This window comes from Penicillium lagena, assembly GCF_028827675.1.
Source record: "Penicillium lagena strain IBT 129212 chromosome Unknown utg000001l_segment0_segment0, whole genome shotgun sequence".
Classification (NCBI taxonomy): Eukaryota; Fungi; Ascomycota; class Eurotiomycetes; order Eurotiales; family Aspergillaceae; genus Penicillium; species Penicillium lagena.
In genome coordinates, this window is record NW_026623222.1 from 3403229 (window position 1) to 3417606 (window position 14378).

A 14378-nucleotide genomic window follows, 5' to 3' on the forward strand; every position below is an offset into this window, starting at 1 on the left:
TGGTTCCGTAGATAGTGGCCTCAGGCATCAATAATCTATACCTCTCCAGTTTCTTTGACGGTTGTTCCAATCATGCAAATTCTATTGAGGACGGAATCATATAAAAAAAAATCAAGATAGAGCAACCAAATTAACACCCAAACACCTGCTCAATGCAATTATCATCACCCTAATCACTCAGTTCAACGTCGCCTTGAAGCCCTGATACGCCTGCTCGATATCAAATGACAGTTCCCGCGCCTGCTCCTCACTCAACTCCTCCGTCGCCCGCATCTGATTTAGCGCAATAAGCCACTGAATAATTTTCCCGCGATTCTCAAACTCCCCGTCCGTCACTTTATTCACCGACTGGATCACCTCCGACAGCAATGGATGCAATGCATCCTTCGACACCATGTTCAGCTTCAGTGCATCGAGGAAGGTAATAAAGTTCTCGGTCGCTGCGAGAATGAGACTGCCCGAGGCACCGGCGCCGGGTCCGGCGCTTGCACCGCCGCTGGGCCCGGCGGCGCTGTGGGAGGCTTGCTCGACTGTTGCGGGAAGGCCGATACGGAGACGCTCTGTTGCACGTGGGCATTCCAACTAGAAACAATCATCGTCCCCGTCAGTCACATTCTAGATGTAATCCGGAGAGGTTCACTCACCCCCCACGTTCGCTTGAAGGTTTCCAGATCCACAAACTCCCGGGCGACAGACTCGTCTCCCAGACTGGATTTGTATTGTTTTAATAGACGCGTGCAGGTCTCAGTGTACTCTGCCTCCGTCACCACGTCTTTGATGTATGCCTTCTCGAGACCATCTAGTGTGACGATGATGCTATAGATCTCGGCCAGTGACTCGTGTAGGTCACGCTCGGCGGAGCTGGAAGACAGTTTGACTTCCTAGGGAGGAGTGCTCATTAGCATCATACAATTGGTTGATTTTGTGACTGCAGGCGTACTTCATCTAGGTTGATCGAGGCCGAGCGTGCGGGGTTCGGGGTGTAGCTGTAGGGCGTCGGGGCGTAGGATAGCGGGCGCTGTTGGGTGTACATGCTGGGCGGATGGTCGTGAATGTCGTTACTCGTAAACAATGGAAGCAAGAGAAGCAACGGATGTGTCTAGCGAAGTTGTCAAGCAGGAAGAGCGATGCGGAGGCCGACAGATAGAGATTCTGCCACCGCCTTCTTGTTCGGACACCGGGCGGTCGAGAAGGCGGTCATTGCGGTTCCTAAATTTTTTTTTCTGGGCCGGCAACAGGCGATTCACTCCCCAGTACACAGCACTCGTTCAACTGCAGGCCCCCTGCAGACGAGTCCGATACCGTCGCCATGGCCGGAGGTATGAAAAAGTCGACGAAGAAATTCGAGAAGAAGCACCTCAAGGATACCCTCGAGCGACGCAAGGCTTCCGCCAAGATCAAGCAGCGGCACCAGCAGAATGACAAGCGAAAGGCACAGAATGCCAGCCGGCGCGCAGAGGCTGAAGATGCGGATGGGCCAAGCCCCGAGGAAGCGAAAAAGCAGAATGCCTTTGCGGAAATGAATGTCGATGACTTCTTCGCGGGCGGATTTGACATTCCCGAAGATGCCAAGAAGGCGAGCAAGAAGAACGTTACTCCTAAGATCGGCAAACGGAAACGCTCGGAGGATCATGCACAACAGGAGGGCGAGGAGTCAGGATCTGAGGCTGGGGAGGACAATGCCGCGCAGAGCGATGAGGAGGACGATGGCAATGCATTCGATGCGCACAAGGACCAGCTCGAGGCATTGAAGGACAAGGATCCTGAGTTCTACAAGTATCTGAAGGAGAATGATGCGGAATTGCTCGACTTTGCCGACCACGGCGACCTGGCAGAAGTTGATGAGCTGAGCGAGGGCGAATCAGCGGAAGAGGAAGGCCCCGCTAAGAAGAAAAAGAAGAAGGTCCGCCAGGAAGAGGAGGTGGAGGAGGAGGAAGAAGACAACACCCTTACCATTGCGATGGTCAAGAAGTGGCAGACATTGATGGAGGAGCAGCACTCGATCCGGGCCATGCGCCAGGTGGTGCTTGCATTCCGTGCCGCAGCCTACGTCAATGAGGTCGAGGCTCAGGATCAGAAATACTCCATTTCCGACCCCAATGTGTACCACCAGGTTCTTATCACGGCGCTCAACGTTGTCCCAAAGGTTCTGGCACACCATCTTCCCATTAAGGAGACGGCATCGGGCAGGATCAGGGTATCATTGGACTCGAAGAAATTCAAGACACTCACGCCCCTGATTAAATCGCACACCTCTTCGGTCCACCAGCTTCTCACCAACCTGTCTGACGCCTCCACCCTTAAGCTAACTCTCTCATCGATTGAGCCCATGCTCCCGTACCTGCTGCAGTTCCGCAAACTGCTGAAGGTGCTGATCAAGACCGTTGTCGGGATCTGGGCCGATGTGTCAAATGCGGACGCCACTCGCATCACTGCTTTCCTACTGCTCCGCCGTCTCATGGTTCTGGGCGATCCGGGAATCAAGGAGACGGTGCTGAAGGCTACCTACGAGGGCGTGGTCAAGGGCAGCCGCAATACAACTGTGCACACGCTGGCGGGCGTCAACTTGATGAAGAACTCAGCGGCTGAGATCTGGGGTATTGACCAAAATGTCTCCTACACGACGGGCTTCACTTTCATCCGGCAGCTGGCCATGCACCTGCGCAGCAGCATTACCAACACGAGCAAGGAGTCGTACAAAACCATCTACAACTGGCAATACGTGCATTCGCTGGACTTCTGGTCTCGCGTGCTGGCGCAGCATTGTGATGGGCTGGTCGAAGCGCAGTCCGGCAAGCAGTCGGCTCTGCGCCCTCTCATCTACCCCGTCGTGCAAATCACACTGGGCGCGATGCGCCTGATCCCAACAGCGCAGTATTTCCCTCTCCGCTTCCAGCTCACACGTGCCCTACTCCGCGTTTCTCGTGCCACGGGCACATACATCCCGCTGGCATCATCACTCCTCGAGGTGCTCACCTCCGCCGAGATGCGCAAGCCACCCAAGACTAGCACCCTCCGGCCACTGGACTTCAATACCGCCATCCGCGCTCCGAAGTCCTACCTACGTTCGCGCATCTATCAGGATGGAGTGGGTGAACAAGTAGCCGAGCTCCTGTCGGAGTTTTTCGTCTTGTGGTCCAAGCACATCGCCTTTCCCGAGCTGTCGGTCCCCGTCGTCGTCGCGCTCAAGCGCTGGCTGAAGCAGGTCTCGAATCGCGCCTCCGGCAACAAGAACTCAAAGATCAACCAGATGATTCTGCTTCTCGTCCAAAAGATCGAGGCCAATTCTCGCTGGATTGAGGAGCGCCGCCTCAATGTCTCTTATGCACCGCGCCAACGTGCGGAGGTTGAGTCTTTCCTCAAGGATGTTGACTGGGAGTCTACGCCTCTCGGTGCGTTTGTCAAAACGCAGCGCAAGCTGAGAGAAGAGCGTGCCGCTATCGTTGAGGAGGGTCGCCGGGAGGAAGAGAAGCGTCGTGCTGAGGATAAGAAGCGTGGCAATGGCGACGAGTTCATGGATGGCGTGGCTAGTAGTGATGAAGGTAGCGACGAGGACGAGGTAGAGGGAGAGAGCGAGGAAGAGGCGGAGTTGGAGGATGAGGATGAGGACGAGCTGGAGATGGAGGATGACTAGATTATTCATGCACGGTGTATATTTCTTTGTTATGGCATATCAGGTACATTCGGGCGAATAGGCCGACTTATCAAAAGAGTTATTTATTTCTGAATCTGCGCGAGATTATCCTTATTCCGGAGATATTACTGATAGCAACTGGCGTTCCCCTAACGTATCTGTCGATTTGTCAATATTCCTCCTAGTTCACGGAAAATGATCGGCGTCGCTGCACGATCGGGCATCGCTTTAGGGCTTAATCTCCGGAAAAAGGACGAGAGGCTCGATGTAAAATCAGTCGAAGCTCGAAATCAGCTCGGATTAGTGCCATGCAATGGACCTTTGACAGGACTATGGGCTATTTTCCCAATAAGTGGCGCCAACGAAAACATTGGATTTAAACACCTTACGTATAATGATTCTGTCTCCAGACTGGAATGCTAATCTAATTAACTTCAAGACTGGAGCCTATCGCTAAAATAGTCTGAATTTCTGTCGGACCACTTTGTAAGCCATCTTTCGCCAAACTATTTGGGCGGATGAGTGCTAGCCATTAATGGCGGTATCGCACATTAGTAGGTTACATGAGAAGCTAGCATCTGAGACATGCCACTTGACGCCGTGCGTTTGTCCTAAGAATGTATTTAAGCTAAATGCTCTGGTGGTGCCAATTTTGAGAGGAGAAATTCCCGGCCAGGCTCTTGGAATGCAAAATGCAACGCGGATATCCAACACTATGGGTGAAATAGACCTCGTGCGCTACTTCTGGTACTCATGAATATATAAAAAGGCCAAACGAGGGTTGGGTTCATCTATTCATGCCCTTATTTAATTGCATTCGATCTTGATCTTCAACCCAAGATGCTGAAAATATGGCTCCTTCTTCTGCCCTTATGCGGTAAATGAGACTTGACCTTCTTGGCGCATCAAATTTGCCAAGTTACCCGAATAGGGCTGACAAACTAAAATAGGCCTAGTTGCCGGCGCACCTAGCGAGCCCGATGATGAAGTCCTGCAATGTATTGACTGGTGTCTTCATCATAAATTGGGGCTCAGTGATTGCATTGCTCCGGCAGCGCTGCACAAAGGGCCGTGCTTTAGCTGTGGGCCATTCAAAACAAATCCTTTCGAGCAACTGTGTAACGGGAAATGTGTGAATACACAAACATCTGCGAATGACTGTGGTGAATGCAGCAACACGGTATGTCTGCCATCGTGTCACTAGCACCTCTCTTAGTGCATTTGACAACTAACCTGGGCCATTAAACCTAGTGCGGCTCTGGTATCTGTTGTGCCGGAAGATGCTCTAGCAACGCGGGTCTCGAATGGGCGTACTACGAAAATCCGTTCCCCATAGCGAGTGATCCGACTTATTCGAATTTCGAGCCAAGCGTTCTGAAAACCACGATGCCGATCTACAACAGTACCACGACTTACATTGGCCTAGAAGTGAGCGCAAATAGTGGCGACATCTCAATTTATGGCTCGACAGAGACCTTCTCACCTACCGATTTCGTTATTAACCATCGTGGATATATATACGCAGAAACTAGTGGGACATACACCCTTACCACGGAAAACGATGATGATATCATGTTCGCCTGGCTAGGGTCCGCGGCATATAGCGGTTGGGATAGAGCGAATGCGAACCTGACGTATGTCGTTGGCATTAACACGGGTCCTATAAGCGTGTCAGCGGAGCTACACCAGGGCCATTACTATCCCATCCGCTTGGTATATGCCAATGCCCCAAGTCAAGGTATTTTTAACGCGACTGTCACTTCTCCCTCAGGAGAAATCATTCTGGGGCAAAACACGGCTGCCAGCCCGTCTGTGATACAATACTCGTGTGATGGGGTCTCAGCGCCCCTATATCCGCCATTTGGCTACGAGACCTGAAAACAATGCCAAGCTAGCAATACATGCAAAAGACGATGTGGCAATTCTTGGTCGAGACTGCAGGATCTGACCAACAACAGATTGCGTTAATGGAATAGGGAAAGGATGGATACGATGTACCTAAATAACAGAGATTTGCGGCGCCAATGTGGGGAGTGAAGAAGACGCAGAGCTTGAGTTGGATGAGGACTGAGTATCCAAACCCAAGGCATATCTGGTAAATTCGGGCGGGTATGCCAACTGATCAAAGAGAACCACTTATCTCTAAATAATGATTATCGTTACGCATATGGGTATATGTAAACAGAGGAACACTAAACCGATCCCACTGGCATTCGATCCATTCCCCAAGCATGCGACCTTTCCTTCCTAATCGCCGCATCTTCTTCCTCTGCCCACGCCAACGACTCATTAGGAAGCATAATGGCCTTATCAATAGCAACAGGCAGACCACGATGCCTTCCGCGGAGAGCCACAGCAGCCAGGATAAGTTTGCTAATAGGATGCCATGCGCCACAGAACGAGAAATTCTGGCCTGGATAACCAACGCTCACGCCGACACAGCCGTATGCCGACACAACCTCAAAAATAATGTTGAATGTCGCAAACGCCACGGGTTGCGCATCGTAGTGGTCCGACTCGGCAATAGCGATGAATAGCACGGCCAATGCGATCCACCAGATGTCATGGCTGAGCTGGGAACGTAGCTGCTGGTGCACAAAGTAGCCGCGCGAAGACTCGGAGAATCCTGGTCGGCCCATGTGGTGCCGGATGAGGTCCATGATCACATTTGACTTCTGCGTGGTTTCGGTTTCGAGGGAGGATTCTTCGTTGTCTGCGTAGATTCCCAGCGAGCGCTCTTCATAGACGTTTGTGTTGCGGATTGTGACTAGGACCGGGTACGCGGAGACATACATCATCAGAACGTAGAGAACCAGCAGTCCTTGACGCAGGTCGGCGATGTTCACGACGTAGAAGCCGCCAGCGCGCACTGCTAGGGCCTGGAACAGTCCGTCCAGTATGCGGTATTCCGTAGGAAGAACTTGGATGGACTTGTTGCCGATTGACAGCAGCTCAAACGCGGCCCAGTCGATGCCGTTCAGAATGACGATCGTGCCCAGGAGGTACCAGGTATGCCGAGCAGGGAACAAATTGGTGTACACTCTGCGCGGATGATCCAAGATGAAATCGAGTGTGACTCTCCATGACTGCCATGCCGGTCGATTGGGCAGCATCTTTCTCATGGTCCAAATGATGAAGCGCAGGAAGCACGGGTAGAGCGTGTTGCCGGCCAGAATCAACATGCCCAGGGTCAGCAGCGGATAAGCGTTCAGTTGAAGAGCAGTCATGTTAGCATCTAGCAGAGACATGCCGCTGTTGACAAACGCAGACACGGCGAAGAAGGCACCGGTCCAGAAAGGCGCGAGTCCATTTTCTCGAGTCATGTCCGGGTGGTTGAGCGCGAGCCAACCTCCCATGCCCATCATGCCGAGAAAGAGAAACATGACAAGATAGATCGGCACGATCCATGACAGAAACGAGACGGCCTTGTACTCGACTCCGCCCAGAGCCTCGCGTTCGGCTGAGGTCAAGCCGTGGAACTGGGAGTTGCGCGAAATCAAGCTTTTTGAAGCGAGGAATCTTTGACTTCCTCGTAGAACGCCCTTCAATCCAGACTGCGAGTCTTCTCGATACAGAAGAACATTTGGCGTTGTATCGTGGGGGTGGTTGTTCAGATCAGGCCGGGCTCCCACGCCGGCCATTGGGAAAACTCGGTGGTGAGCGTGATTGTTGCGCGCCTTGATGCCGCTCACGGTGACCTGATCGTCGTCTACCCATTGACTCTGGTCGTCAGTTTCCACTGGCAAGGGCTGCGTTGTCACGTTTGTCTCGGTATCAGTCTTGGATGACTTGAAAGTTTCAAAGTCGTTGCTGCCCAGAACTTCCGTACTTTCTGGCTGTGTTTCACAACCGCCCATCACAAGAGCAGATGCACGGCGAGAAGCACGTTCTTTCTCGCGTTCGTCGGAGATGCCCTTGAATTTGGCATCAAAGGCCCGCTTGCGTACCATAAGAACAGCGCTAGAGATGAGAACCGCGGAACCGAGAATGAGTAGCACGAACAGAATGGCCTGTTGGAAGCTATTGAGCGTGGACAGATTTATCTGCAAAGAAATTTGTGAGTAACCCGCCCAATGCTATTCGGATAAGTCGTACACGTACCGTGTTCATTCCAGCTCCGGTCATGGCACTGACACACAAGAACAATGAGTCCACATAGGTGACGCTGAGCCATGGCGTCGACGTCAAATAGAATATCACGCTGGCGATAAGGCAGGTGGCAATGAAGTAGACGTAGTGTAGTGTCAAAAAGTTGAATGGTGGCAGGACGGCCATCACGGCGCGTCCAACGCGCGCCCTCCACTTCCGGGCTGCATGTGCATTAGCATGGCCGATATAGTTATCGCAGAGACATCAGACTTACGAATCAGTAACGCTTGGATTTTCATCGTGAGGCCCCGGCCCGTAGAAATCAATTAAGTAGTTTGGTGACGGCTCGTGTTGGAGAATTTTCGATCGTGTAATCCAGGGGCGGCGGTCTTCACCATCCGAGAGCGCATACCGCTAACGACCCCAGGTGTCGAGAACAATCACCAAGCTGATGCCAGCGTCCATTATTTGACCAAATGTTGAGGAGCGTGAAGTGCACGGTGGCATCCCGGAGAGTGTGTTTGTGTAAAAAAGATTTCGGCTCCGAGACCCAAGGGCCCCGCACCGGTCCCACACTAACAAAGCACGAGGCCGTTACTTGGTGAATTTGGCAAATTTAAGGCTGATCCATCAGAAAAGAAGGATTTTCCCCCAAATGCGGTAACCAAAGTGGCCCCGCAGCTTAAGGGTCGACCACTTGGGATTAGCAGATCAAAGAGGTTAGTACAATAGACAGTGATGCCATTTGTAGGGTTGTTTCTTCATGACAGACACTGAATTTAGTCAACACTTCGAGTTTATTTCTCTACTTACAATAACTAGGAAGGAGGGCGAGAAACTTTAAGGTATCCGCAATCAACACAGGCGCCTTTATTCCTTCCTGGTATTTCACAGTCCGCGCTTTGAATTCAGTCAACGGCGTTGGCTTACCAGAGGGATGACAATCAACCACGTTGATCAGCTCCATGCTGCCTTGACTTGTCTCGGGTCGAGTAGATAAAATTGTTCCTCTTCGGGCAAGCGAACAAAACCCAGCATACGACATCAGTTCCTCCGTTCTACAGCTCCAGCGATTTTCAGCCTCGGCGGCGAATTGACCGTGTCCAAGGAGTCCGTTCCGAATTGGCAAACTGAGTTTCAAGTATAGAGACAAGTGAACAGCTGTCTGTGAAATTTGTGCGTTTTTGGTCCGGGCAACCAATGTACGGAACTATCATCAGGGGTCGTGCTCGGGTCGCTGACAGGCGCTAGCTGGGTGACCGGAAATGGACAAGATTCTTGATTAGGGGCGGGGAACGTTGCAGAGCCTTCCGTCATTCCTTGGCTAATTTCCAAGATTAGCCCGGAATCGTTTTCAGCATTATCTCTTCTTTGGTCTCTCCTTATCATCTTTCGCTTATGTCCACACCTACCGACCATTCTGACAGAACGGCTACAATCGATCCAATGGGAAGTGGCGTCACTCAGCTTATATCCTGATCTTCTGAGCCTTCCTGGATTCTGAGCATTCCTGGAATATCGCTCGCCCAAAGATGATCGTCGCATTCCCTTGTGGGCCTTGGAAAGTCCACTTGACGAGGTCTCGTCTGAACGCTCTGGCTGGACTGTGTGTCCTGCTTTTCACGGTCAGCGGCCTCTACCTCTACAGGTTTAGAGAGCCCCCTCCGCTAGAATTTGACTTTCACCATCATCCTGCTCCTGTTCATCCCATCGACCACTTGGTCAACGCGGCCAACGAGCAATGGCGCATCCTCCTCAGTCAAGATTCCAAATCGCTTCCGAATGCCACCGAGCAATACCGTCGTCGCCGCGGTCGCCATCCTCCACCGGGCTTTGCGGAATGGTACGCGTTCGCGAAAGACAAGGACGCGCTAATAATTGAGGAGCTTTTCGATCAGATCTACCACGATCTCAGTCCATATTGGGGGACGGAGCCACGGGAGTTACGACGACAAGCCAGTGGTTTCGAACCCCGTATCATAGTGCGGAACCGGACAGCTCTGCCCATGGGTGGCACCCCAGCTGGATGGATGGGGCAATGGCTTAGTCTCGTACGAACTGTTGAGCAGTATCTTCCTGACTTGGATATGCCTCTGAACGGGATGGATGAGCCTCGTGTGATTGTCCCGTGGGAGGATCTTGCCCAGCACGTGGAGAGAGACCACGCGGTCCGGCGTATCCTCGACCCCGGGCAAGTGGTTTCAGAATATATGGACCTTCCTGACCCGGACAAAGACGTGCCGGAACCATATGACCCTGGGTTCACAAATGGAGATGGGAAGCCTTACTGGTATTTGGCCCGAGTCGCTTGCCCTCCTGATAGCCCGTCACGCAACAGTGATATTGCAAACGTGGACTTCGCCAATCCGCCGCCGGAACTCTACAATTATATTCATCTGTCGCAAGATGGATATATCAAGAACTGGACCCTGGCGAAGGACCCTTGTATCCGGCCTGAGTTCCAGGCTTTGCATGGCTCCTTCGTTGCCCCCACTAGTGTTTCGACGACACATCAGCTCTTTCCTCTTTTTGGTGGATCCAAACTCCCAATCAACAACGGTATCCTCATTCCCCCTGCAGTGTATTGGGGCGATGACGAGTTGTTTACCGGAGGGGCAGGTAATCATGGGGGCAAGTGGGACGACAAGCTGGACACCTTCTTCTGGCGCGGACTGGCATCCGGGGGACGGAATACTAAAGAAACTTGGACCAGGTTTCAAAGACACCGTTTTGTCTCAATGCTCAATGCGACATCAGTTGGAACTGCCCTGAACAGCAGTGAAGACTCCTTCTTCAATTTCCGGCTCCCGGATTTTGAGTACTACCATCTGGGATCAGGGCGCAGCGGTGAGCTTTCTACCTTACTTTCCGACCATGCCGACGCCCGCTTCACTGGGTTGGCATGCTCCCCCGCGACCGGAAATCCTCACTGTCCATACACCGATCCATTTTTCGAAATCACGCCAATGGTACCCATGAAGTCCAACTATGAACATAAGTATCTTCCAGATATCGACGGGAACTCATTTAGTGGGCGGTATCGGGCTTTTCTCCTCTCGACATCCCTTCCTATCAAGGCCACAGTATATAACGAATGGCACGATTCGCGCCTAATCCCGTGGGCCCATTTCATCCCCATGGACACGACGTTTTTGGACTTTTATGGTATCATGGATTATCTTCTCGCACACGATATCACGGCGAAGGCAGTCGCGATGAATGGCAGACGTTGGGCCGAGACTGTCCTGCGGAAGGAAGACATGGAAGTGTATATGTACCGTTTACTCCTGGAGTACGCGCGAATTTGTGACGATCGCCGGGAATTTCTAGGATATGTTGATCTTCGATAAAACTGTGTATAATAATACTGTTGATGATTCTATTTACAACCCACATATCATGATCATAATTGGGAGGGCGTTAAACGAGCGCTTAGAACATACAGTAAAAGGACTATAATTAGCACTGGACAGAAAAGGCGCAAGAGTCATTCTTTTAAGTGCCTCTGTTAAGCTCACAAGTAAAACGAAACTCAAGAAGTGGACTGCTATCATCGTCTGTACTGAAACCTGCCGTGAGTGAGGGTTCTGCTCTGGCACGCACAGGCGTGTTTAGCCAGATGCAATAGTTATTCCAGAATTTTGAGAAATTGACAACTGCATTGCTAATATAGGACCCACTAGAGTAGTCTTGCAGGATGACAGCAAAAGAATTGAAGTTGTTTCGCGTTATGACGCTGCTCATTTATCGTCGTAGCCGGTATAATACGGGGTTAATAGTTTCGCGCATCTACTCGTATTCTAACGCTCTGAACACATTACAGTTTGAGACTATGGTAGGCACCTCTCGGTGGATTCATTTACATGCGGTTGAACCATTGTTGTCCCGATGATACCATTTGAAGAGCAAACCCGTATATAACTTGGGATAGAGATCATTGTGGCGTCTGATTGAGCATCCTCACAGAACGTGACGCACCATCAAATACCTAGGCATACCCTGGTTCTACAAGAATTATTTCCTGGACGTGGCGTAAATAACAGACTGACACTCCAAAGTGGAGGAAGGAGTGACAATGGACCAATCGTACTTGCGTCCTATAAAGTAGCAAGGCAGCAATCGAGTGGCTTGAAAGACTTCGCTAACTCGCTACTAGCGCCGAATCCGTGGTCACGGCGCATCACCCTGGGTGGTTAACTCGGTTCCAATCTCGTCTTTCTGCCTCTTCTGTGAGTTTCTCGTTTCAAGGCCATCGGTAAATATGGGGCGACTTCTGGATCTTCCAGACGAGCTGTTGTCCACCATCATCGACCACATACAGGACGACACCACGGGCACCATCACCACCACGCTGGAAACCTTGCCATTCCATCAGTGGGGGGAATTGTATGAGCGAGCGGTGGGGCAGAAACCATCGCAACGGATTAAAAACCTGCACTCTCTTCTAATCACATCTCGTCGCTTCAATCGTCTTTTAAAGCCGATATTCCACCGTGATATCTGCGTGCACGACAGGTTCGGCGATGATCGGCTGGACCAGCTGCACCGGACTCTGGAGAAGGATCCTGGTATCGAGGAGCATATTCTCTCTGCGATTGTTCCCTGTAACTACATATTCACTCTCAACGTCTATCGATTCTTTTGGTTCCCCAACATCGAGACCCTCAGCATTGTCAAGTTTAAAGATTGGGAACCGCTGGAATTCGAAAATGATTCCCATGTTTGCACCTCCCCTGTCAAAGCCCTCAATCTGATTTCCTGCGGAGCGCACGAGAAGGCCTTGGCCGCTGTACTGAGTTGGCCAGCCGGCTTGGAAGTGCTCCACTACGATGCCGATCAAGGCGAATGGGAAGGCCATTTAGAGGATGAGCCGGTGAATAGCTGGACATGCGCCGCTTTTGTACGAACCCTGCAGCCACAACAGGCCACCCTACGGGAATTGACCCTCACACGGCCACCACTTGAACATGAAGGATTGTTCAATGGACCGCGCATTGACCTCAGTGAGTTCACGGCTCTGACCACTCTTCGCATTTACCATGTCTTTTTGTGTGGATGGGATGACCCGCGCTCGGCCTGGAGAGCGCTACCGCGCAGTCTAGAGGCGTTGGAGGTATTTTATGATGATACAGAGCTCACTCAGTTCTTGGAAGAGGGTGAAAGTGAAGCCTATGATCCTTTTTTCCTTGCCCTGGTCAGACATAAGAAAACGCATCTACCTCATTTACTCACGGTGTCCATCAACTCGCCAGAGGGGATCTGGGATGATGAAAGAGACGGGTTTAAGCCCGGGGGTCCATGGATGCCGCCGCCATCTCTGGCACACGAATTTGAAACTGCAGGTGTCAAACTTGATGTGTGGATAGGACCAATGGCTGGACCACAGTGGGAGAGAACAGACATTTCTCTTGTTTTTGAGCGGCCGAGAAAGAGATGCAGACTTCTTTGACCGTGATACTCGACTCCTTGCAAATGTTGTAATAAATTGTTGAATACTCGCGTAGGATACTCGCTACAGTAAATCCAGGAAACATTAAAAAACATTTGTACTAAATTAATTTCAATCCTTGACACCTTTTTTAAAACGCTTCACAGCGGATGGTACCTTATCACCCGAAATCCTCCGGGCTCTTTCATGTGACTGGCGCGAATTTAGCTTTGCGATAGATCACTTGTCCAACTAGGATTCCTGTCCTTCCTAACACCTGGACTAGCTAATTACTTTGCTGCAGAACACGCGTTGAGAAATAGGGCAAAACAGCGAGGAAAGATAAGGATGAAAGGAGATCTAGGAGAGGATCACGCTTTATATACTAATCTGAAGTATTTACGACCAATACTAAAATTAAGGGGCCATATCGCAATTTATCTGATCCAAGACTTACCGCGAGAGAAAAGCGAACGGTAAATAAGCTCTATTGATAACTATATTTAAAAAAGTTCGAGACAATAGACTCGTTTTAAGACCATAGCACAGCTCCTTGTCATACCATGTATTGCGTCACGCTGTTTGAGCAGTAAAACGGAACGGGAAAGCCAAGAAGCGGCAGAGAAAATCGTTTAGGTAGGCGGCTTGCGATGAAGATCCTAGATAGGCGGCTCTACGTAGGAGATTTCCTCGGCCGGGTGGGGCTTTCCTATTTCAAGGCCTGCTGCTTTAATGTGGTCGCTTAGACTTGTGCTCTCTGAGTATTATCAGCCCATAAATGATAGGTCGACTATCTCTAAGCCTAGTAGTAGCTCTAATCTATGTTATTGTACCATATCTTGTCGCAAAACGCTTCTTCGCCGAGAGAAGGCACTGCTATAAAATTCGGTCCCTTTGAGTCAAAATGGCACTGGCCCACGTGGTAAATAATAGTTCCGCCGAATACGAGACGTACTTCGGAAGGCGTATTGTCCCGACCGGGCAGCCGGACAGATTGAGATGCCGATCACCCTGCGGCCCGATCATCTGTACGTAGGTGCCTATCTAGGATCTTCAATCGCAAGGACTGCCAAACTCAGTAGTCTCCACTTACTTTTAACCTCGGCAGACGATGTTTTCAAGTAATACCCTGATCTAGTGCATCTATAGACTCGATTAATTCGCATCAAGAAGGCACCAGCAGCTGACGAACTATCTCGTATTATTGCGAACGCCTGTGTGCAATGG

At 51.0% G+C, this 14378-nt stretch overlaps 6 protein-coding genes across 6 annotated transcripts; 4 read left to right on the top strand and 2 right to left on the bottom strand.

Annotated features, from left to right (window-relative positions):
- Positions 1–177: 177 nt before the first annotated feature.
- N7510_001483 (ESCRT-I subunit protein VPS28) lies at positions 178–1201 on the bottom strand (the record flags this gene model as incomplete). Its single annotated transcript, XM_056973410.1, has 4 exons — positions 178–582; positions 645–881; positions 941–1099; positions 1160–1201. The coding sequence occupies 4 exons, from the start codon at positions 1199–1201 to the stop codon at positions 178–180; spliced, it is 843 nt and encodes a 280-aa protein (XP_056838527.1).
- Positions 1202–1309: 108 nt separating this feature from the next.
- Positions 1310–3634, top strand: N7510_001484 (mRNA-binding ribosome synthesis protein NOC2; the record flags this gene model as incomplete). Its single annotated transcript, XM_056973411.1, has 1 exon — positions 1310–3634. The coding sequence occupies one exon, from the start codon at positions 1310–1312 to the stop codon at positions 3632–3634; it is 2325 nt and encodes a 774-aa protein (XP_056838528.1).
- Positions 3635–5020: 1386 nt separating this feature from the next.
- Positions 5021–5512, top strand: N7510_001485 (uncharacterized protein; the record flags this gene model as incomplete). Its single annotated transcript, XM_056973412.1, has 1 exon — positions 5021–5512. One exon carries the CDS (start codon positions 5021–5023, stop codon positions 5510–5512), a length of 492 nt encoding a protein of 163 aa, XP_056838529.1.
- Positions 5513–5826: 314 nt separating this feature from the next.
- On the bottom strand, positions 5827–8022 carry N7510_001486 (uncharacterized protein; the record flags this gene model as incomplete). The annotated part of the gene is made up of 3 exons (XM_056973413.1): positions 5827–7677; positions 7736–7944; positions 7998–8022. 3 exons carry the CDS (start codon positions 8020–8022, stop codon positions 5827–5829), a joined length of 2085 nt encoding a protein of 694 aa, XP_056838530.1.
- Positions 8023–9255: 1233 nt separating this feature from the next.
- Positions 9256–11073, top strand: N7510_001487 (uncharacterized protein; the record flags this gene model as incomplete). The annotated part of the gene is made up of 1 exon (XM_056973414.1): positions 9256–11073. One exon carries the CDS (start codon positions 9256–9258, stop codon positions 11071–11073), a length of 1818 nt encoding a protein of 605 aa, XP_056838531.1.
- Positions 11074–11984: 911 nt separating this feature from the next.
- On the top strand, positions 11985–13172 carry N7510_001488 (uncharacterized protein; the record flags this gene model as incomplete). Its single annotated transcript, XM_056973415.1, has 1 exon — positions 11985–13172. The coding sequence occupies one exon, from the start codon at positions 11985–11987 to the stop codon at positions 13170–13172; it is 1188 nt and encodes a 395-aa protein (XP_056838532.1).
- Positions 13173–14378: the final 1206 nt, after the last annotated feature.